The sequence below is a fragment of the Heterocephalus glaber genome, unplaced genomic scaffold (assembly GCF_053883595.1).
Source record: "Heterocephalus glaber isolate CG9 unplaced genomic scaffold, H.glaber_assembly_v1.0 deba00001813, whole genome shotgun sequence".
Classification (NCBI taxonomy): Eukaryota; Metazoa; Chordata; class Mammalia; order Rodentia; family Bathyergidae; genus Heterocephalus; species Heterocephalus glaber.
In genome coordinates, this window is record NW_028258484.1 from 3,573,308 (window position 1) to 3,595,135 (window position 21,828).

At 47.9% G+C, this 21,828-nt stretch overlaps 1 protein-coding gene across 30 annotated transcripts in view; it reads left to right on the forward strand.

Moving 5' to 3' along the window:
* Window positions 1-283: 283 nt before the first annotated feature.
* The window catches only part of Mapt (microtubule associated protein tau), a 99,437-nt gene continuing 77,892 nt past the window's right edge, over window positions 284-21,828 (forward strand). For 8 of the 30 annotated variants that reach the window (XM_021247541.2, XM_087203864.1, XM_087203868.1 and 5 more), the window contains exon 1: window positions 286-661. Coding sequence is in view for 6 of the 30 variants with exons in the window: in XM_087203854.1 (XP_087059980.1) it covers window positions 1,430-1,454 (25 nt within the window). In the remaining 24 variants the exon portion in view is untranslated. Of the gene's footprint in view, window positions 662-1,356; window positions 1,455-7,127; window positions 7,207-21,828 lie in introns of those variants that run through there. The other 22 variants (XM_021247548.2, XM_021247550.2, XM_021247549.2 and 19 more) reach the window with 10 other exon arrangements.

Here is a 21,828-nt window from a genome sequence, read left to right on the forward strand (position 1 = left end):
AAGCGGTCTCCAACCGCGGAGCGAGGGGACCATTTCAACAGACTCAGGACGCTTGGACCGGGGCCTTGAGGTCCCAGGTGTACGGACCAGTCCTGTGGAAATCGCTCAGGGGCTCTGCAAGCTAGAACACTGCGCGAAGTTGACAGAAAGCAAAGGTGAAACGCACCTGCCACAGGAGCAAGGGCTTCAGCCTAAAGTCCCAGAGCCCGAGGCACGAGACCCCTACGACAAAGACAAAGGCTCCAGCCGCGGGAGGAGAGAGTGCGCGTGCGCCATGAAGCACGCGTGCGCGAGGCGGTCAGCGCCCCAGCCCAAGGCGTGGCGGGAGTGGGACCAGGGTAGAGAACCTCGGAGAGGAGCTAGCCAGGAGACGCCGGAGTGCCCAGAGGTGAGGCGCTCGCGTGCGCCCACTGGTGGCCGGAGGGGAAGGCGCCCGCGAAGGCCTTGCTCCCCGCCTCTCCCCTGGCGAGGCTCGCGCTCCCGCTGCTCGCGCCTGCGCCTCCCGCCGGCCTCGGGTACGCGCCCTCTTGCCGGCGCGCGCTCGCAGTCACCGCCACCCACCAGCTCCGGCACCAGCAGCTGCGCTGCCACCACCTCCCACCTTCTGCCGCCGCAGCCACAGCCACCTTCTCCACTGTCCTCGCCTTCCGTCGACTATCAGGTAAGCGCCAAGGCTCCGAATCTGCGTCTCCGTCCGCTCCTCTGCACCGCCCCCGCGATGCCCCTCATCCCAGGAGGGGGTTTAAGGCGCGGGGAGTCCGTCCGAGGCAACGACGGGGACCCTCCCTGCGCCCTCGGCGTTCAGGGGCTGTAGAGAGGGCGACTTAGAAAGGGACGCGTGCAAGGGATGCACGCACGCGTGTGGGTGCGTGTGTCTGTATGTTTGTGTGTGCTCAGGATCCACACGACCTGCTTCTCGAAAACCCCGGAGGGAGGCTGTGCCCGCAGGGTGGGGCACGGATGGCGGTGACCTGGGAGTGGGCTGCTCTGCATCCTCGATCTCAGCCTTTGGCCGCAATGTGCGTGTGTGTGTGTGTGTGTGTGTGTAGGGTCCATAGACGACCCCCCTGAGACAGAATCCCAAATCCGATTTTTCTGTCCGTGTTTGGCGTCAGTCCTAAGGAAGATAGGATCGGGTTCTAGAAAAGATGATTCTCTGCCTACCTCTCCCCCTGCATCTCCCGGCAGCGATCGCGACGGGGCCTTCGCTGCCCCTGATTTCAGGCGGTGGTCCGCCCCCTCCCCTTTTCCTCCTTCAGAAACCCGCCAGGGACATTTGGGGGCTGGGAGGAACCGGGGAGATGGGGAGGGGTCCAGGCGCCGTCATTTTAGCTGCCCTTCCCCCTGCGCGCCCCTGGTGCAGAGACTGGAGCAGCGCCGAGCCTGAGAGAATGTAGTGCGCGGATTTAATCCCCATGTGGACTCGAAAATGCAGGGTCACCTGGCCTTGCGGCGTGAGTAGACACGGCAGCCGCGACTCCCAGCTCGCGGGCGCGCACAGCCCCAGCCCCGCACAGAAGCGCGCGGGGGCTGCAGGTGCATTTCGGGGCGGGTTCCTTTCTCTGCGCTCTTCGCTCTGCGCTCGGCGCCCGGCGCCCCGCGCCCGGCGTTGCGCTCCCTGCCGGAGGCGCGGAGCTGGAGTCCAGGGCTCGCCCCTCACTGCGGCAGTGGGTGTGGACCTGGGTGGGTGAGGAAGGAGAGAGTAGGCTGTGCTGCCTCCCGCTTCCACCCCTCCCCCGTTTTTTCCCCCTCCGAACGCGAGGTGCCATCTTTTTGCGGCGTGTCACGTCTTTATCGTACTATGCCAAGTCGGGTGTCTGGGCTTCCGAGGACAGGGCAGGGACTGGCATTAAAGGGGAGAGGGGCGATCGGCGCTGAAATCGACATTTTGCTGCTGGGGACGTGAGCTTTGAGGGCGTTCACCCAGGATCTTCTAAGGGAGCTCGCTGCTTTGTTGTAGAGGTTACAACAATCTGCGCCCCTAGCCCCGGTTTTTGGGGGGGGGGGGCTTTTATTCTAGGAGACTGTTTTGCCGACACCCCCCCCAACATACCCCTCCCATTTCGTCTCTCATTTCTGATCCTTTGTTGGATGGATCTCAGAGCTTGCTGGGGTCAGTGGCTCCGAGTCACAACCCGCACCAGATGTGCATGACCCGGCAGAGCCGGGGAGCGTCGGCGAGGCCAGGGGAATGGTGTTCGAGGTTTCTGCGCGCAGAGCGGGTGGCTGCGGAGGAACCACGCCCCTTCCTACTCTTGAGCATCTGGAGGCCACTAGGCTTCCCATTAGGGACGCTAACCACCTCCCGGAGATGGGGGACCTCGCAAACGGAGCTCCTCTCCGAGGTTTTACTCCCTGTTGCTTCTCCTGAAGGAGGAATGTGAGAAGGGGGCATGAGTTTCCTGTACTGAGACCACACCCATCTTTACGAGCCCAGGGCCGGGGAGGTGTGCAGCACGAGGGTTACCGTGGGAGCCGATCTCGTCTGGAGGTGGGACCTCGGGGTGTTGCCCTGCCCCGCGGAGACTGAGAATCCTGGGGTTGGCCTCCTGGAGGACACCGAAGGGAACCCCCCAGTCCCTGACCGATGGCTCACTCTAATTGATCCCAGAGGCCACAGCCCGATAAGCGTCCCTGTTGTATTTTTTATTATTATGAATGTGCCGATTAATTATTTTATATTATTTCTCTTGCGTGGGATTTTCACTTAAATGTTCAAGTTCACTGCTGCCCTTGAAACCCAGGCAAGGGAGTAGGGGGAGGGGCGAACTCCCAGCGCACCAGTCCCAGCCTCCAGCCCTGCCTTGGGCCGATTCGCGCGGCTTTCTGGTTCATTCTATCGCTGAACATTGGTGCAGGGGTGCAGTTCTGAGACGGATGAGAAGCTTAGAAGCCGTGTCGTTCACACGGGCCGCCCAGGTTGATCTGAATTTATGGGGGAGGCCCACTTGGCTTGGGGAGGAGCGCTCTCACCCGCCCAGGCTGCTCCTTCGCGCACCGCTAGGCTGGCTGGCTGGCTGCCCGAGTAGCTCCAGGATCGATTCAAACATTTCCCAGCCCTGCCCCCTTCTCCTACCACCCGACACAGCTGGGCGCAGGATTCCCATTCCAGACTGAGCAAGGGTCTTGGGCAGCCAGGGAAAGGGGAGCCCGCAAACAAAGGTGTCAGTGCAGCCCCTCAGACAAAGATGTCCCCTCCTGTCCTTTTGGGGGAAAACGCGGGGGCGAACGCATTTTGCCTAACGAAGTAACAAAGCGGATGCCACGCATCTGGGATACCTTTGCGATTTGAAATCGTGTTGGTGGTTTGATGGGGCTCTGCGGTTGGCAAGGCCGGAGGTCTGCTAATGGAGGAACCCCGGGGGCGGGGTCATGGCCTTTCCTGCGATGATTGGGAAACTCCGTACCTGCCTCGGTGCATGCTTTTTTTTTTTTTTTTTTTTTTTGGTACCGCGGAATCGAACTCGGGACCTTGCACTTTCGAGGCAGGCGGCGGAACCACTGAGCTTAATCCCCGGGCCTTGGTGCACGCTTTTACCAAACAGCCTCACCCCACGACCTGGAGGGATGCACCTTTTGCGCCCACGCCGCTGAGCCAGCCGACAATTACAGAAAGGTTCCGGCACCCCACCCCACCCCACTTCACACCGCCCGGCCCTACGGGCTAAGAGGTTCTTTTGCATGCAGAGATGCTTCACTCGCCCTCTGCTGTTCAGGAACCTGGAATTCCAAGCCCTAGGTTCAGGCTGGTTGCAGTTGGGATGGATGATGGAGACAGTGACTGTCTGTGGCTGCTGCAGACTGCTGTGTGTTCAGGCTTCAGGCTCAGCAGCACAGCTTTGACCTCTGTCGGCACTGCCCCTCCCCTCAACTGACCCATTCTCCAGCCAAGGGAAATGTCTTTCCTGTCATATCTATTTTCATGGTTAATTCTGAGGTGTCATTTTGTGTTTAATGATGGTGCTTGTGTTTACCACAAAAAAATTGCTTATCCCTCATCTTCAGACCCTCTAAATGAATAAATGGGCTGATAAATAGACAGGTGGACAAATTACTAAGTGCACCACCTCCCTCTGCCAGCTCTGGATCGTCTGAAGTGGCTGTAGAAGAAGCTAATGCATTCCTTGGCTAATGTTTGCCTCCCTAGAAAATGTGTTTGAAGAGCTTGGCTCTTGGATTCCCCTTGGACCATTTGCAGGAGGGGTTTGTTGGCTTTCCTGTGTCTTTGGACTAGTGATAGTCCATGACTCTGTGTCCCTGCCCTGCCCTGCCCTTGTCTGCACATGCCTGTTGTGGAAGGGTGTGGCTTTTAAGTGGCTTCTAGTGTCAGGCACTGCTTCCCAGACTGGAACCAAGGAAATGGATAGTGCCCACTAATTGTAACAAGAAAACTTAGAATCAGTTTGATTGAAGAATGGTCAGATTTATTCGCTCTTGGGAAAGGACCCCTTGTGTGGAATGTGCCCTTTGACCCACACTCCCTTGCAGGTCAAGACCAGCCTGCAGGCATGATAGGGCTGTGGTGTCTTGTTTAAATTGACTTTTCCTTCTGCCTTTTGGACATCAGTTTGTACAGTTTGTTTGTTAAAATATTTTTTAAGAGATAATGTTTTATTCCACTTTCCCCCAGCATTGTTTGTATGGTTTGAGTGGCTCCCTAGCTGTGCATATGAATGTGTGTTACTTTTCCATTTGAACATATGATAATTTTCCAACTAGACCTTGCCTTCTATTTATTTAGTTAGCACCTTTCTTATTCTGCCTTTTGAAAAAGATCACTAGGAAACAAATAAAAAACATCTTTAGGGGCCTAATACAGGGTTAAACATACAACAAGTATTTGGCTCATACTCATTTAACAAATAAATGGATACAATGGAGAAGTATAGGTATAGGGCTGGGGATTTAGCTCAGTGGCGCCGTGCCTGCCTTGCAAGCGAAAGGTCCTGAGCTTGATCTCTGGTACAGAAAGAAAGAAAGAAGGGGGGGGGAGAAGAAGTATAGGTATAGAGAATGGCAAAGAGAAAGTAGAATGGGGTGTGTATGCCTTCTTTAAGGTCACAGCATCAGGAAACTTTGGCGGTAAATCCAATCCAGTTTGTCCCAGCTCTGTGTCCAAATGACTTCCAATTTCCCGTGTCCCCTGGTGCACCTCCTTGGCTTTCTTTGTCCTGGTTTGGGCCCAAGTGCCTGGTTTCCATAACTTATCTCTTCCTTGTTGGTAAAAGGGAAAGAGGAGAAACCACACCACAATCCTTCCTGCCTGCTACCTGTGGGACAGTTAGTGAGATGGGGGTGGAGAACCCTGCTCTCTATGTTCCTTCCTCTCCCTCTTGCCTGCTCTTTTCATCAACCACTTCAGGGATTCCCCCTCACTCCCTCCCACCCCCACAGAAACCCACCTGCTATGTCCAGGAGTTAGGGGCTTCCACCAGTGACTTGGAGCTGGCTTTGGGGGTAACTTGGCAGGTAAAGGAAGAGAAGATCCCACCTGGGCTGCAGTGGGAAGAGGAACCCTGGCATTACAGCTGGGGCTTTCTGTGGTTTCCCTGTAAATCAGTGGTTCTCAGCTAGAGCAGCTGAGATGTCTAAAGAGATGTTTAATTTTCATAGCTGGGGAAGGGTGCTACCAGGATCTCATGAGTAGAAGCAAGGGATGCTGTGAAACATCCTATAAGGCACAAGACAGTCTCCTATATCAAAATATGAATTGGCCCCAAATGTCACTACTGCCTGGGTAGAGAAGCCCCTGTAGGAACCACATTGCTCTGACACTGTTATCTCAGTTACATCCATTGGATGTGTTGTAGGAGATGCTCAGTGCTGCCAGAGATCATCTCATTTAATCCTCACAAATCCCCCACCCCACCATGTAGTGGGTGCTGTTATTATCTCTGTTACAAATAGGGAAACTGAAGCCCAGTGAGGCTTCATAACTTTTTAAGGTCATGCAGCCAGGGTGTAGTGGAGCTGGTTTCTCCCCGTCTCGGCTGCACATGAGTTTAATAGGCCATTGTAGGCTAGCCTGCCTGGGAACCTGTCATAATCTGTAACATTGACCAACTGGGATATTCTAATTCTAAAACCACTTGGGCACTTTGCAAGAGACAGTGATTGGAGCACAGCCTGCAATGGAGTTAGAGAGATGTGGAGAAATCTCAGTTTCTGACCTGGCCTTGACATGGAGAGCAAGAGATTTCACTACATCTTGGAGCTCTGTTTGTAAAACAGAGAAAATGTCTTTCCCTAGAAACTGCTCTGTCTGAGGAGCTCACCACCACTCTTCCTGGTGGAGATGTGAGGCAGCCTGTGTCTGCCACCTTTCCTCCCAGACCGCTGAGGCTCATGATGGGACTTTATACCATCACACCTGTCTCACCCCTGTTGCCTTACCAAAAGGTGGCTGTCCAAGAATTCCTTTCCTGTCCAAAACCATGTTCCTGTACCTCTGCCAGCTTCCCTTCCTGCTCAGATGGCTCTCATCAGAATAGGGAGGCAATGTGAGGCCTTAGGGACAAGTTTAGAATGCTTTGGGTTTTTGATTAGGAAACATTTTTTTGGTGGATAGAATAGGCTTCAGCAAAATGCAAACTCAAATATCTTCCAAGTGGATTGTCTTAATTTTTTCACTTTTCTGATGTTTCAACAGGCTCAGTACTGAGCCCAATCTGGAACACTATAGAAATCCCAATACCAAACCATGTAATCACCAAGAAATTTATTTTTTGCCTCAGTTATTCAGGGAAGGTTTGTGAGCATCTAGAGGGGTGGTCCTTGGTACAAGGAGTGTTCTATGTGTGGAGGTGATTTGACCTAATGGTTAAGGGTGGGGGCTCAGATCCAACTTCCTGGGTGCAAGCCCTGTTCTATGCACAACAGGATTTAAGGTGTTATTTAGCCTCTTAGAGAGGTTTTTGTCCTCTGTGACTCAGGTGGGTGTGATAACACCTATCTCACAGGTTACCATGGGGTTTAAACCAGGTGATGCAGGGTTTACCAGGGCAGGCACATAGTAACTATTCGGTAGATGGCATCATTAATAGTATCTTCTGTCAACAGATGAGATGGTGTTCTCTTGTGATTGGATATATGTACAGAGGTATGGGAGGACCCTGGTGATGGAATCAGTTATAACAGATAAATTGTTACACTGAGCAGAGATCAACATAGGAAAAGGGAGCAGCTGCCCACCTCTCCTGGAAACAGGTATTGTTTGGGTGGAAGTGGATCCATCAAGATTGTGTCCACCCATGTTTAAAATGTACACACAGAACTCTTGCCACAGGCAAGTAGTGACTTATCATCTGTTCTACTGCTTCTATCCTCTTCCTTCCTGAAATCCACTCAGTGCCAGGAATAGATTGTGTTCTCTGCACACCAACATAAACTGAACATCCTCCCCGCTGCCCCAGGAAGGATGACCTGGCTCAGCCCTTCAGGTTCAGAGATCTTTCCACTCCACTCATTGAAGAAAAGTGAGTGTTGGTGATTGAAAAAGGAATTACAGGGCCAGGGATTTAGCTCAGTGGCACCGTGCCTGCCTGGAAAGCGTGAGGTCCTGAGTTCAATCCTGGGTACCAGAGAGAGAGAGAAGAGAGAGAGAGAGAGAGAGAGAGAGAGAGAGAGAGAGATTGCACCAATAGAAGGCAGTGGAGGTTGGAAATATTTTACAAATGAAATAATTCAACAAGATGTTGAAGTTGGTAAACTGGCAAGCAGGCTTCATGGTGGATGATGGAGAGTGGATTATAGAAAAACACTAAATATACAAACTCCTTATGGACTGACACTTAGGAATCCCAGGTATCCAATAAGTAATCATACATTAATGAATACTTTAGGCTTAAGAAGCCTTATCCATAAAATCAAGACTGAGAATCATAGTACATCAGTTTATAAGTTGTTACAACCACAAAATCATTTTTAAATGATACATATACATTTTACTTTAACTCAAACCGTATAGTTGTGTGTTTGTGCACCTATTTTTTAACACAAGACTGATGTTTTTTCCTTGATATTTGGATTACCTGGTTGCAGCTCCTGTTTGTCTTTTTTGCCTGCATCATACTCATAATGCATTGTGTCGGTCTTCAGAATTCAGTTTCAATTTTAGACTTATACTGTGGAGTAATCTTAATGAAGACTCCCTCAGCAGTTTTTACTGATTTTTTTTTTCATGATCTTTAATGGCCTCATTTGACAGGGAAAGAAAAGTACTCACTTTTATGAAGCTTTTCAAAGCTTTCAACTTAATTTTCTTAAAATCAGTTAATAATTCTAAGAGTTCATCTTTCATTTTGCACTGATACTCCATTAGCTCGCTCTTTATTTAAGTTCTGTGACTGTTATAGCAAGCAGGATGTACTGAGAAGGCTTCTGAGGAAGCACAGACAGCCTAGAGTAAGGGCTAGGTTGTGGCAGGAGGCCGTCCTAGCTGCAGACGTCAGGCCCCGCGGATCCCAGCCTTGAGTATTTACAGTACTCATTTCTTCTGGGGTCAGGAGAACACATACTGGGGAGACTTTTGTATGAAGAACAAGGTGGGCGTCCTCATGGCTGCCTTTCTTATGCCTGTCTTTTAGGAGGCAGCACTTTGAAGTCATTCACATAGACTACCAATTTAAGGGGACAGAAGAAAATTTTCCCCATCCAACTCAAATTTAAATTCCTTTTACTAATGTACTCCTCTTAGGAAAGAGTTTTAGATCAAGGTACAACAACTTAAAAACAGTTTTAAAATCACCAAGCAAGAATTAAATCTGAAGCCACTGGTAATGATGTTTCATTCATTGTCTTCCTTCTGGCCCAGTCCACCCTACTGCTAAATCCAGGCATCAAAGAGAAGAGGGACATAAATTATCTCTGGTCCCAGCTGCTGGTTTTTCTTCCAGTCTGTGGCCCAGTGTTGTTTTCCTGAGAAGGCTGGGTGATGTTGTCTTGGGACCTATGTGGCAGTTGTACCACAAACTGTCTGGGGATGCACTTTCATCTTTGTGTCCCCCTTCCTGGGACACCAAGGTTATCAGAAGACCCCTGGGTCCATGGTTGTCTGTCATGTGATCCACAGCCAGCATGTCATGATTTGGAATGGTGTCCTTCCCCCAGGATAACAGCTATTCCCCCTGAATTACATCAAATTATGTATAAACAGAGGGGGGGGGCAGCAAAACCAAAATATAAACAAGCAAACAGACAAAAACACAGAATTAGGTTGTGACACAGGCCTATATACCCAGTTACTCTGAGGCTGAGGCAGGAGATTTAAAAATTCAAGGTCAGCCTGGGCAATTCAGCAGGATCCTGTCTCAAAATAAAATTAAAAGGACTGGGGGTGTACATCAGTGGTGAGCAGTTGCCTAGCATGTGAGAAGCTCTGGGTTTGAACCCCAGATCTGCAGAACAAGAAAAGAAAGAAAGAGAGAGGAAGAAAGAAAAAGTTATTAATTAGTATTCTGAAGCCAGCACTTAAGTGCCTAAGGAAGATTTAAACTTAAACCTCTCTTTGGTTACACAAATACATATATTTAAATGTAAACTGTGTGGTTACACACATATATACTTAATGTGAATAATCACGACATTATTGTATTTTTTTTTACTTTTTTGCTGAAAAACGGAATAGCTTTCAACTTATCAGCATTTAAATTAACTTAGGTTAATAATCCAAGCAAAAATTGGATATGCAAATAAAACAGTATATATCTTTTACTGCATTGGGCACAGTGAAAATTGTGATGCAGACTCATATCAGCCACCCCTTTCCAAGCTGCCCATTCCAAAGAGACACCAGGAATAGTGTTTGGAGGAGTCACCAGCCCTTTGGCCATTTGTTTTCTGTCATTTTTTTTCTCTAAGAACAAGGGAAATTCCAGCCCCAGTTATGCAGTATCCCACTCAGGTTCACTCCTGTGGCCTCCCTCTATGAAGCCAGCTTAGAAACACAAAGATGGATTTTGCGGAACATATCTAAATCTGCTTGAAGAATGGAGTGATCATTCACCTGAACCTTCCTTATCCCTATTTAACATTTCCTGGCTAAGCCTCTGGGGATAATAAGGAGCCTCCTGGGCATCTCTCTGCTGGGTTCTGTTCTTCCTTCTTTGATTCGAAAGTCCCTCCCTTAGCAGGGTTTCAGCTGTGCCAGAGAAAAGGCCCATGGTGGCTGCACTGTGTTCCCTGTGGAGTGCTAATAAAGAGTGGCTACATTGAAATACATCCTTTTCAGTGTCACTGAAGTGCTGCAAATAATTGTAAACAACCGGTGTTTGATGGCTGATAGAAAAAGCAGGAAAAAAAAATTTTTTTTTTTTGGTACCAGGGATCAAACTCAGGACCTTGCACTTGCCAGGCAGGCATGGCGCCACTGAGCTACATCCTCCGCCCAGAAAAAATTTTTTTCATCAGCAAGATTTATGTTATAAGTTAACAGTCTGGATCAAGTTTCTTCTTCTTCTTTTAACTTTTAAAAAGAGCTGCTGGTTTGTTGCTTGCAAAACTGAATTACAAAAGCCAGTTAGAGCCGGGGATTTAACTCAGTGGCACCACACCTGCCTCTGCAGATGAAAGGATCTGAGTTCGATCCCGGGTACCAAAAAACCAAAAACCAGTTAGCCACTCACTGGCTGCTTGGACCTACCATGCCCTGAAATTAATCGCCAACTGCCCATTTACTGGCTAAGAGATTTGGACAAAGATGGAGAACTCCTGGGCCTTCATACTTCCGTCTGTAAAGAGGGGATTATGCAATCCCTCCTCAGAATGGATGACCATGTGGTTGGTCTCTCTTCTCACTCACCCATCACAGAACTGGAATGAAAGAATCTATGAGAATTCCTTTGAGCTTCTCAGAAGATGGTATACAGGAAAGGGGTGCCTCCTAGGAGCCATGCTTCATCTGAAGTCCCCCTGTGGGCTGAGAGGAGCCTGATGCCTGAAATGGTACAGCTGCTGTCATTTCATTTCTCTGCTTCCGGCAGACGGAGCAGCTGGTTCCCAGGGAGAGCGCTGGGTCACAGGATCTGTGCTCAGGGTGTGTGGACAGGCAGCTACAGTCCACCTGGTGAATGGTCTTGTCTTTCACCTTTTGCAGAGAAGGAGACCTAAAGCGACAGTGCAGGATAATGGGCTGAGTGTCTTTAGTGTGACCTCAAGTGACCTCCAGCCCCTGCAAGGGCTGACCTCTCCTGAAAGGGGTTGGAACTTCTTTTTTGGCTCATGACATAACTCTTGGATAGAATTTCCTGGGACCTTTTCTGTTTTCTCTGGGGTTTTCAGTTTCTTTCTAATCAGACAGGGACTTGGTAAAGAATCTAATATTCTAATTATGCCCAGAGGCAGCCTCTTCCCACCACTCAGTGCTCAGCTTGTGACAGGAATCGGTTAAGACGAGAGTGATTCAATTAAAGCTGGGCATTGACTTTGATTGTGTAATATTCTGATGGCTCATTAATTGAATGGCTTTGACTTGACCGAAGCTGGCTAAGTTTTCTGGGCTTCACCCTGACAGCAAAGGGTTTCTCTAGTGTGGGGATGACGAGATGTCTGTCTGGGCATGTGTGAAACCTCAGCCTGACAGTGGCCTGTTGGCAGCACCTCATGGCTTGGCTTAACACCAGTCCTCGATATCTAGTGGCCTCATGTCAGTGCCCCTTAGCAACTCCAATGCTGCCTTCATTACTGCCTGCACCCATATACTTGGGTCATTGGAATCTACCATCGTCCAGTCCCCTGTGTGGCAAACTGTGGAATCTGAAGCTCTCCTCCTTCCACTTCCGGGAATAGATTTGTCAGTTTCCTCCAGACATTGCCTCAACTCGCGCCTCTTTCCAGTCCCATTCTCACCAGTCCCAGAATGGATATAGGCCTTATCTCCTCCCCCTGGGATCATTATGGAAATGATACTGAATTATTTCTAGTTTTAATGTCAAAATTCATATCCATTCCATTTCTGAAAATCCTTCCCAGAGCAGTACTGTCAGCCATGACCCTTTCCAAGCATGAGACCTTAGTCAAGTTGTCTGTCATCTGCTAAGCCAATCTTGATCTTTCACTACCATCCAAGCTCCTCAGGCCTCCTGTCAGCCTCCTTGTCCAGTCCCACTTCACACTCCTGGCCAGCTAGCCTTTGCTCCTTCATAGACTTCATGCTGTTACTGCCCCTCACTCACCTGTGTTACATAGGCTGAGGAGGTCCTCTCTTCCTCCTCTCCTCCTGTTTAAACTACCCAATCACATCTTTCCTGAAATCATGGTCATCTCTATCAGTTGTACTCAAGATCTGGGAGCCACTCCACGCTTTCTCTTCACCTTGGTCACTGCTATGGTGGCTGATGCATAATTGTCTTCCTCACACCCTGAACTGCATGCAGATCTCCTTTCCCACAACTTGCGCATCCTCAGAGGGCAGGGACACTGTCTGGAGTGGCTCTCTTGTTCCTCTGGGTGTGAGTACAGTCACAGCACTGGCACACACAGAGCTTAAAACACACTTTTGATGAATGCAGTTATCAGGCTGATGTCAGCTGTGCTTTACCTGTTTAAATAAAGCAAATCCTCTACCTACTAGCACACAATCCCATTACTCTGTATCCTTGAAGATAATAATAATCACATTTCCTTTGACAGAGTCTAACATTGCTACTTTGCCTTACAAAGGCGAACCTACCACTCTCCCCAAGGATCTAAATTAGTATGGCTCTATAGAGCTTCTGGAACAGTAGCAGTGTCCCTTTGCATTTATTTCACTGATGGCATCACCTCCTTTAGTCCTCACTTCCTGATGGGGCAGAAATTATTACCTCATTTTTCAGAGGCATGAACTGAGGCAGAGATTTCCTGGCTGGAGAGGGAGTCAGGTGGTGGCAGTCAGGCACAAGCTCCACCCTGCTGGGGCCAGTGTCTCTGGGCCTCCCTCCTTGGACTTCACTCTCTCTACCAGCCGTGCAGAGGCCACAGACATGTCTTTACTGCTAAGGACCAGGGAAGTGTGCCCTCCAGCCTCAGTAAATGGGTCATATGTAACATGAACCTGGAGAAATTATTTTAAACCAAAAGCCTCTAAAGTAGGCTGCTGCTTCATGTTGCCAGTGACAGCAGAACCAAATTTAGTGTCACAGACAGGTCCACACTTAACCAAATAGGGAAGCTCATTTTTCTTCAGCTCACAGAAATCGTGAGAAATGTTCACATACCTGCCACACTGCCACGGGGGTCCACAAGGCCAGAGGCTGGAGGATGGGGGCAGGAGGAGCCAGGGAAGATGACACTCAGCTCTCAGACAATGTCTGCAGGGAGAAATTTAATTAAAAGAAGGATGGTTTCCCTTGGCCAGACAGACAGAGTGAGCTAGGCAAAAAGGTCACAGGAGCCTGCATCATGCAGCCTGCTGGGTTACACTGCCCAGTTCCCCTCCCTCAACCCTCTACTCTGTTTTCCTTGCATCTACACCAGTGTGCTTCACACTCTGAGATGGGGAAAAGGGGAGCCATGGGGAACAAGAGGGAGGGGCTTGCCTGGATGAGGCTGGGCTCCCCTGTGTCAAAGTACCTAGAGCCCATACCCTCCCAGGACAATTCATGATATTGACATATGTTTCCCACAGTTCTTTCCCTCCAACTGAAATGGCTGTCATTTCTGTTCCCTTCTTACTTCCCACTTAGTCCTCAACATCTTAAAGCAAAGATACCATATGTGAGATCCCATCCAGTTTCTGGTCTTGGTTCTGTTTTGTTTGTTTGTTTGTTTGTATGTATGTATGTACTATGTATGTATTTGTAATTAGGGGCACTCAAGGATCATTCCAGTTAATAAAATGTATTCAGAGTGAGTAGTGAGTAGTTTTACAAGAAAGTTCTTAAAAGCACCCAAAACAGAAGGTCAGAGTCCATGGAGCAAGTGTGGTCAGCCTTGGCCATAAGCACAGGCCTGCTGGGTCCTGTGGATTCTGCAGGAGCTATAGTGTGGGCACATCTCCCTGCAGCACTGCATGCATTTAGGAGCTAGGGAGAAGGCATCTCTGTGAGCCACTCACTGGAAAGCCCAGGGCACACTGCACATCTGTGTCCATGGTACAGGAACCTCATCGTCAAAGACAGCACCACATAATAGACCTCTAGACCTTCTGGAACTCCACTGCAGAGGCCCATGGAATTGCTACTTTCCAGTGTGATAAACCCTGTTCCCCGGTGGATACCAGATTTTTAAAAAACAATTGGGACAATCTGGCTTTCTGGATGGACCAAAAGTGATCTCATTTGGACTACTACTTAAGATAAGGTCAATCTCAGTACAAGAATCTGAGTCATCTTAATATTCTCACTTAGACGTTAACCTCTAGGTGTTTAGGAGAGGGGAGTAACATGAGGACACCTTAAATAGGTACAGAGATGCCCTCATGTTTGGGTTGCTTACATGACATAATTTCAGCATGCTGAGATCCCCCTTCCCCAAACTACTAGCAAGCAGGTGGTACTTTACATGGTGTCATTTAATTCTTGACCTGAGCCTGTCAGTTAAGAATTCTCTCTCCTTAGGGCTGAGTGGTAATTCAGTGGTAGAGTATTTGCATAGCATGTGTGAGGCCCTAGTTCCAGCCTGGGAAAAAAACGTTTTTTCTTCTTTTATAGATTAGGACGTTGGGCTTAAGGAGGCTAAATGGGGTTTAGGGAAGTGCAAGCAGTGATCAGGAAAGTTAAGTGACACCTGAAATCACCTGGCCAGATTGAGGCTGCCGGGGAATCTGAACCCAGGGCTTCTGCTCCTCAGAGCTCAGCCTCTCCCTGGGTTCTTCATTCACTGTTTTCACCCAGCGAGTCCTGCCATTCTTAAACTGCCAGTGCCTGTGCAGGGAGTAAAATGAGATCTCATTACTTTTCCTCCCAAAGTCAAAGGAAAAAGGTACAGTGGACTCTTGACTTGCGAACTCTATTGGTTCCCAAGGGCTGGCTGTAACTAAGTCAATATAGCTGAGATCTGGATGTTTACCTGGGTACACACTAGATTAAAAAGAGGCAGATGAATCTTCCGTTAACCTAATTAACCCAAGTTGTTCGTATGTCAGGCCAGTTGTAATTGGAAGGGCCACTGTAGTTGGTTGATTAGTTTGATAGGATAGAGACCTGAAATTTCAGCTTGAGAAATGGTATCATATAATAAATGAATAGGGGCCGGAGATTTAGCTCAGTGGCACCATGCCTGGCTTGCAAGCATAAGGTCCCTGAGTTTGATCCCTGATACTGGAAAAAAAAATAGATTAACAGATTGTTTTCCTTTAAAGAAAAAACTATTCAGCATAATGTGCTGGAGAGGCATAATTTGTACCAATAAGTGCTTCCTGTACTGAAGTAATGGAGGCAAGAGAAGGAAGAAATCAGGGTTCAAGCAACCCCACTGTGGGCTGAACAGGGGTCAGGGCACTGCAGGCCCTGCAAGACTCTCCCAGGAGGTGGCAGCTCTCATGTGTGTCTGCTGGGGCTGGGAGCAGTAGGAGGAGGCAGAGAACGAGCCTGGAGCTCACCCATATTCCCAGGGATCCAGAAGATATGGAAAGAAGAAAACCCACTATCATGTTAAGGCAGATGTGGTTAGGTAACGTATGTAACAATAGAAGTTTTTTTCCTGGAATTAAAGGCTAAAAATAGTAGCTAGAAATCAAAGATAATTGACAAATTAGCTGAATTTCTCTCTAGTTTAAATCAAATTGAAATTTTCTGTTTCCACATTATTTGTGTCTATTTTCCACAACATTGTCTAATTCTGTTTTGAGCTTCCCTAGGGAATAGGCTCCCCAACTGACTCATTTGTTGAATGGTGTTTTATTCTTTGTATCTCAGTACCTGGCATAGTGAGAGACACAGAATGGGCACCCTGTCATTTATCCAGAGTAAATGGATAAGTGGATAATGAGTACATGGAAAAATGGAATATGGATTAAGACTTAAGGCTGCCCTTTCTCCCTGCTGCCTCTTTCTTCCTTGCTTGCTTTCCCCCTTCCTTTCCAAATCTCTCTCCCTCTCTCTCTCTCTCTCTCTCTCTCTCTCTCTCTCTCTCTCTCTCTCTCTCTCTCTCATGCTGGGAATGAATCCAGGGCCTCAAGTGTACTTGGCCAGCAATGTACCGTGGAGTTAGCCTCCCAGCCCTTCCTGTATTATCTTGGCGGTCCTAACTGGAATGAGATGTGTGTTTATGAGAGCAAGACAGAAGGAAACTAAAGCCACAGGGGAGAAGACAAGGTGGTGAGGGAGGCAGAGATTGGAGTGATGCAGCCACAAGCCAAGGATTGTTAGCAGATAGCAGAGGCGGAAAGAGGCAAGGAACAGATTCTTCTCCCTAAAGCTTCTAGAGGGAGCCTGGTCCTGAGGACTCCTTTATTTCAGTTCAGTGACACTGACTTCAGACATCAGGCCTCCAGAACTTTTAGAGACTAAACATCTGTTGTTTTGAGCCACTCAGTTTCTGTTCATTTGTTATAGTAGCTGCAGGAAGGAACTATAGTATGTCCCATGCACTGTCTGGGACATACACTTTAAAAAAATATTGTTTATCTGAAATTCAGATGTTATTGAGCTGCCTGTGTTTTACTTGGCAAACCTAGTTCCCAGGGCCAAAGAAAAGGGCTTTTGAAATTTGCAAGAGGAGCCCACAGAAAGTGGGCTTTGTAACACTAAGCTAATTTGAACTTTAATAGCCACCTTTGGACAAGAGAGGAACAATTAGAAAGGTGTTAGTGACTATTCCTTCCAGTCATTGAATACCCACTACATTACAGAAGCCACATGTGTAAGGGTGGAGAATTTAGCTATTAATCTGGCACCTCAGGCTAAGTCATAAATCATTCAGACAAATCATGTGAAATATTGCCATGATCAGCTTTGGATGATTGTGATACCTGAGTTGCCCCTGCAAATTTCACAGTCCACGGGGGCTTCTCACCCTTTTACTGTGGGATGGTGGGGCTCCAGTTGCAGAATGAGAGGACATGAGAGAAAGGGACAGCGGGCCCAAAAGGGAGGGCAGGGCAAATGACAGAGCAAGGTGCCAGTTCCCAATCCTTGATTTCTTAAGGAGCTTTCATTGGAAGAAATACAAAGTGTCTCCATCATTTCCTGCTGTATCATATTCTAAAATGCATCCAAGAAGGGGCAAATAAATGGGGCTGGAGCGTAGCTCAAAAATGGAACACTTGCCTAGCATGCTTGAACCCTGGGTTAGAGCTCCAGCACGTGGGGTTGGGTAGGGGAGCAAATGTGACCCATTTCTATGTGAAGCTCCCACCCAAGCCAGTTCTTCAGGGACAGGCTCAGTGCTGTACCATTGAGGGTGAGAATTTCTCTTCTGGCTGTGTCATCCAGATAGTTCCCCATCCTTGGGCTTTAGTGATGTTACAGAGTCCACAATGCTAGACTTCTAAGGGGTTTTGGGTCATCAGAGCAGGCAGGAGTTGTAGGACATCCTCAGAATTGACCCCCGAATACCCAGGCCTGGTAAAAGAGAAAAGCACCTACTTCTCAGGACAAAGAAAAATAGCAGGGCAGGAGATTAAACATGAAAAGATACTTGATCTCACCCATATAAAAAGATGGCTGCTCCAAACACAGTGAAATGCCTTTGCACTCAGATCAGATGGCAGAGATCTGGAGGTGTGGACAACAGACCGCCACGTACCAACCTTCGCCATGTACCAGCGTCCTTTGACAGAAGTCGCCGCTCCCAGAATTCATCCTTCCTGTAGGAGCAAGGGCTGAGGTGTGGGGAACCACTGAAGCGTCAGGACTAACTAGAGAATTGTCCATAATGTAGCTGTCCAGGTGGAACTGGTTAAATAAGGCGTGGTCAGGTCATGCGCAGTGACACTCACCTGTAAGCTACTCGGGAGACTGAGGCAGGACAATTGCAAGTTCAAGCCCAGCCTGGGCAAAATAAACAAATTTAAAAGGACTGGGGTGTAGCTTAGCATTGCCTAGGTTCAATGCCCAGTACTGCTAAACAAACAGACAAATAAGTGATGTGGACCCTGAAGAACTGTGGTGGGTCCTTGCACACTGCTGTGGATGCTCCTCAGGTGTGGGGTTCAATGAGAAAGTGAGTAAAGAACAAGGTGGGCATCACATGTCCCGTGTGAGTAGTCCCAGGAAGAAGCCTCTCATTTCAATAGCAGCCCCCTGAGGGAGAAATTGAGCACAGCATTTTCATTCTATGCCCTTTTCTATTAATTCTTTTCTTTCATCCATGTGTATATATTACTATTTTGTAAAAGATAAATGAATATGCTTAGGCTCCACCACACTTCAAAAGGATGAAGCTATCTGGAAGAAGTTTCTTTTAAAAGGCTCCCCAGGAACTGTGTCAATTTGACAGAAGCCCTGTCGCTCTATGAAGAACAGCTTGGGTGCCTGTATTGTCCTGTGGAATTATTGAAGGAGATCATCTGTGTCCCTTCATACTTGAAATTGTGGGTATTTCACACTGTTTGGAAGAAAGCTAAACCCTGAAGATGGATATCCTAATGTGGCGTGCTGCAGACAGCCTTCCTGACCTCCATACGCTGAACATGCCATAAAAATGAGTCAGGCAATTGATTGCGACTTCCTTAAAGTTTCCTCTTTTTAATTATTATTTTTAATTTAAAAAAGCAAATGGGGGCCGGGGATTTAGCTTAGCAGTTTTGCCACCTGCTGCACAAGCGCAAGGACCGAAGTTCGATCCCTGGTACCAAAAAAAAAAAAGTAAAGTAAAAAAGCAAATGGAAAATGTGTATTTTGATGAGCTAGGGTGTTATTTTTTTGAAAGTCAGCTGAAGGACAATTAGTACAGCTTAGACTGCTAAATGCACTGACCCCCTAGAATGTGATTTTTGTTACTTTTTATTTCTGTGTGGGTTTTTTGTTTTGTTTTATTTTGATTGTGGTGGAACTTAAATTTGGACCTTTGGAGGAATGAACATCATTGTTTTTGTTTCAGAAGGAAGTTCTTGATGGTTTTTAAAAAATTGACTTAGACTTTAAAATTTGGTGCTTTTAGGAAAGAGTTAAAAATGAATAGCAATGCTTCAATTAAAGTTACAAAAGAGATAAAAAATAATAAATAAAAAAATAATAAATAAAAATAAAAGACTCCCCAGGCAGTGGCAGCCTTTATGACATCCCTGGGTACAAAGCTGTGATCTAACCCCTCTCCTGTTACAGGGAGCTGGAAGCTTTGATGTCGGAGGCCCTTGTGGCTATCCTGGGCACTGGCTGCTTAGACAGAGCAACCTTCCCGATGAGCTAGAGTAACCGAACAATTTACTGGGAGCAGAGCATACACATATGTGCATGTGTAATATGCATAAAGCGAGTAGTTGAACACAGAAACCACCATTTAGAGTGCTCTCTTGGAGAGAGACATAGTTGGGACAATCAAAACTCGGCTGTGAGCCACCTGGTCGCTTTATGATTTTAAAGCCAAATGCTTTTCACAGAAAACAACTTGAATGCTATCTTTTCTCTTAGTTCTTTCTCACAAATGACATCATTACTTCCTCACAGCCACTCCAGGCTGGGTGGCACTTCCTACTTGGAAGAGGAGGAAATTGACAGTGCCATTCAGAGCTGGGCACTGCTGACTTCCTGTCACCCCATCTCTTCAGAGTAACTTCTGGGGTGCAGACTCCATGCCATGCCCCACAGTCCTTTCCAAGTCAGCTCTCTAATGGGCTTAAGTTCCTTGGGAATCCCCACTTGTCCAGAGCATCCCCTGTTCTCCATGAAGGACTGAGAGCACAGCCCCAAGATCCTATTCTTTGGGAATGGCCTCCACACCATGAGAAACCTCCATAACACTAGTCTGTGCAGGTTTCCCAGCCAGTCCTCCAGGGCTCAGTTGAGCTGTAATCTCTGTGCCGTTGCACAGATTCTCTCCAGGAAGGCTGGAGATAGGGGTCCAGACCCACAGCCGGAGCATCCCCCACTGTGAACAGAGCAGGACCACCTAGCGTGGCCTGCAGGACTCTGAATGCCCCTGCATGTGGATATGGAAGGACTCCCATAGCCTCTGGCCCCATGTCAACTCAGGATCCTCCTCTGCTTTCCCGATGGTCACCCCAACTTCCCAGTCATCCTCACTGACCCTCTGACACGGAGACTAGGAAGGAAGAGAAAAGAGTTCAGAGAGAATGGTAACAGCATTGGGAGCGGCCCTGAACATCCTTCTAGTGAATCACTCACTTCCCCTCTTCTCTTCCCTCCAGGACCTTTCTTCTCCCCACATCTCCCCTTTCTCACCTCTCTTCCCCTCACAGCTCTTTTCTCCCCACACCTCCACCGCTTTCTGAGGTTATGCTGAGAAAAATCCAGAGAGGTGCCAGCATCACAAGGTGGGAAGGCCACAAGTTTGGCATTTTTAATAGATGCCAGAGCCATTTGAGAAATGAGGGAACAGAACCCAGAGAGGTAAAGTGGCCTCCCCAGAGTCACACAGAAAGTTCATGGCGAAGTTGGGCAAGCAAATGTCTCCTTCCTCTTATAGATCCCCTTCCTGGCCCCATATCCCACCAGGAAGTCCTAGTGTTTGAGACTCCATAAAATGAAGGCTTAGCCTCCAGGTGATAGAGGCCAGTCACTGGAATACATGGACTGACTTACAGATGTGTCCCTTACCAGCAGCTTTCCAGAACATTCCTACTGTCTCTCATAGTAGGCAGTAAGTACTCTTTATCATCTCTTCCTCAGACTAGAACTTGCCCGTAGGAGAAAAACAAGTAAAAATAAAAGCAAAAAACAAAACCAAAAGTCTGTCTCTTAGAGAAGGGCTCTGAGACCAGGTGACATCCTTTCACTTAGAGCAGCCAGGCAGAACTGTCTTGTCTGCCACTGAACACAAACGCTGGCCGTCTGGAATGTCCCTCAAGTGCTCCACAGGCCTAGGTGTCCCCAAGGATCAGCCTCCACGGAGAGCTGGCCAATTGCACTTACCTTGTGGCTCGAAAAACCACAGCCGTGTTTGTTTGCTGGAAAATATCTATCAGGCTAATGAGTTTTCATGCCAGCGAGATGGAGCCATTTTGTAGTGTGGGAGAGAAGTGGGAACCACGGCTCCTTTGGTCCAGGCATCGTGGGAACCCTGCGATTACTACCCAGGAGATTCCAGGGTAGCCTTCTTTGAGAGTCCTTGGTTTTCCTGTCTAATTTAGCCATTTCCTTTCTTACTGGCTCCTTTGTTTTTCTTTCTATAGTCAGCCCATCTCATTATCAGAAGCTAGGGAGTGCCATCCTTAGCCAACTTAAGGATTTTCCCCAACTATTATTTTAATAATCATTTTATAATTAGCCTACTTTACTCAAGAAATGGACCTAAGATGCAGTTGGCCTGCCTCTTCCTGCCTCCCTGCAGAAAGAATGATCTGGTGGACAGGGCTCAGGCCTTCAAGAGGGAGCTGACTGGATTTGAATCTTGACTGCCGTCTATGGGCTCTGTGACCTTGAGTTAGTAGCTCAGCCTCTCTGGACTTGGTTTCCTGTCTGAAAAATGGGAATAAAAGCATCTCTCTTTTAGGTGTGCACAGAGCATAGCACATGACTGGCCCCAGCTGCACTCCTGAGCACCTACTGTGATAACCTGTTGCCATGGTGGATCTTTGGGGGGTGGCTGCACACATGGCCCTGCCTTGGTGAGCTTTGTAGGAGGCAGGTTGCAGAACCAAAGGCAGATGACAAAGAGACTCTTGTTTTCTGCTATATACACTTGAATTTCTTCCAAAACCAGTAGATCCATGTTTCTTTTGTGTACAGCTTAAAATATTTATTATTATATTTTTAAAATATTTTTTCAGAAAGTTAATTCTTTTTTTCT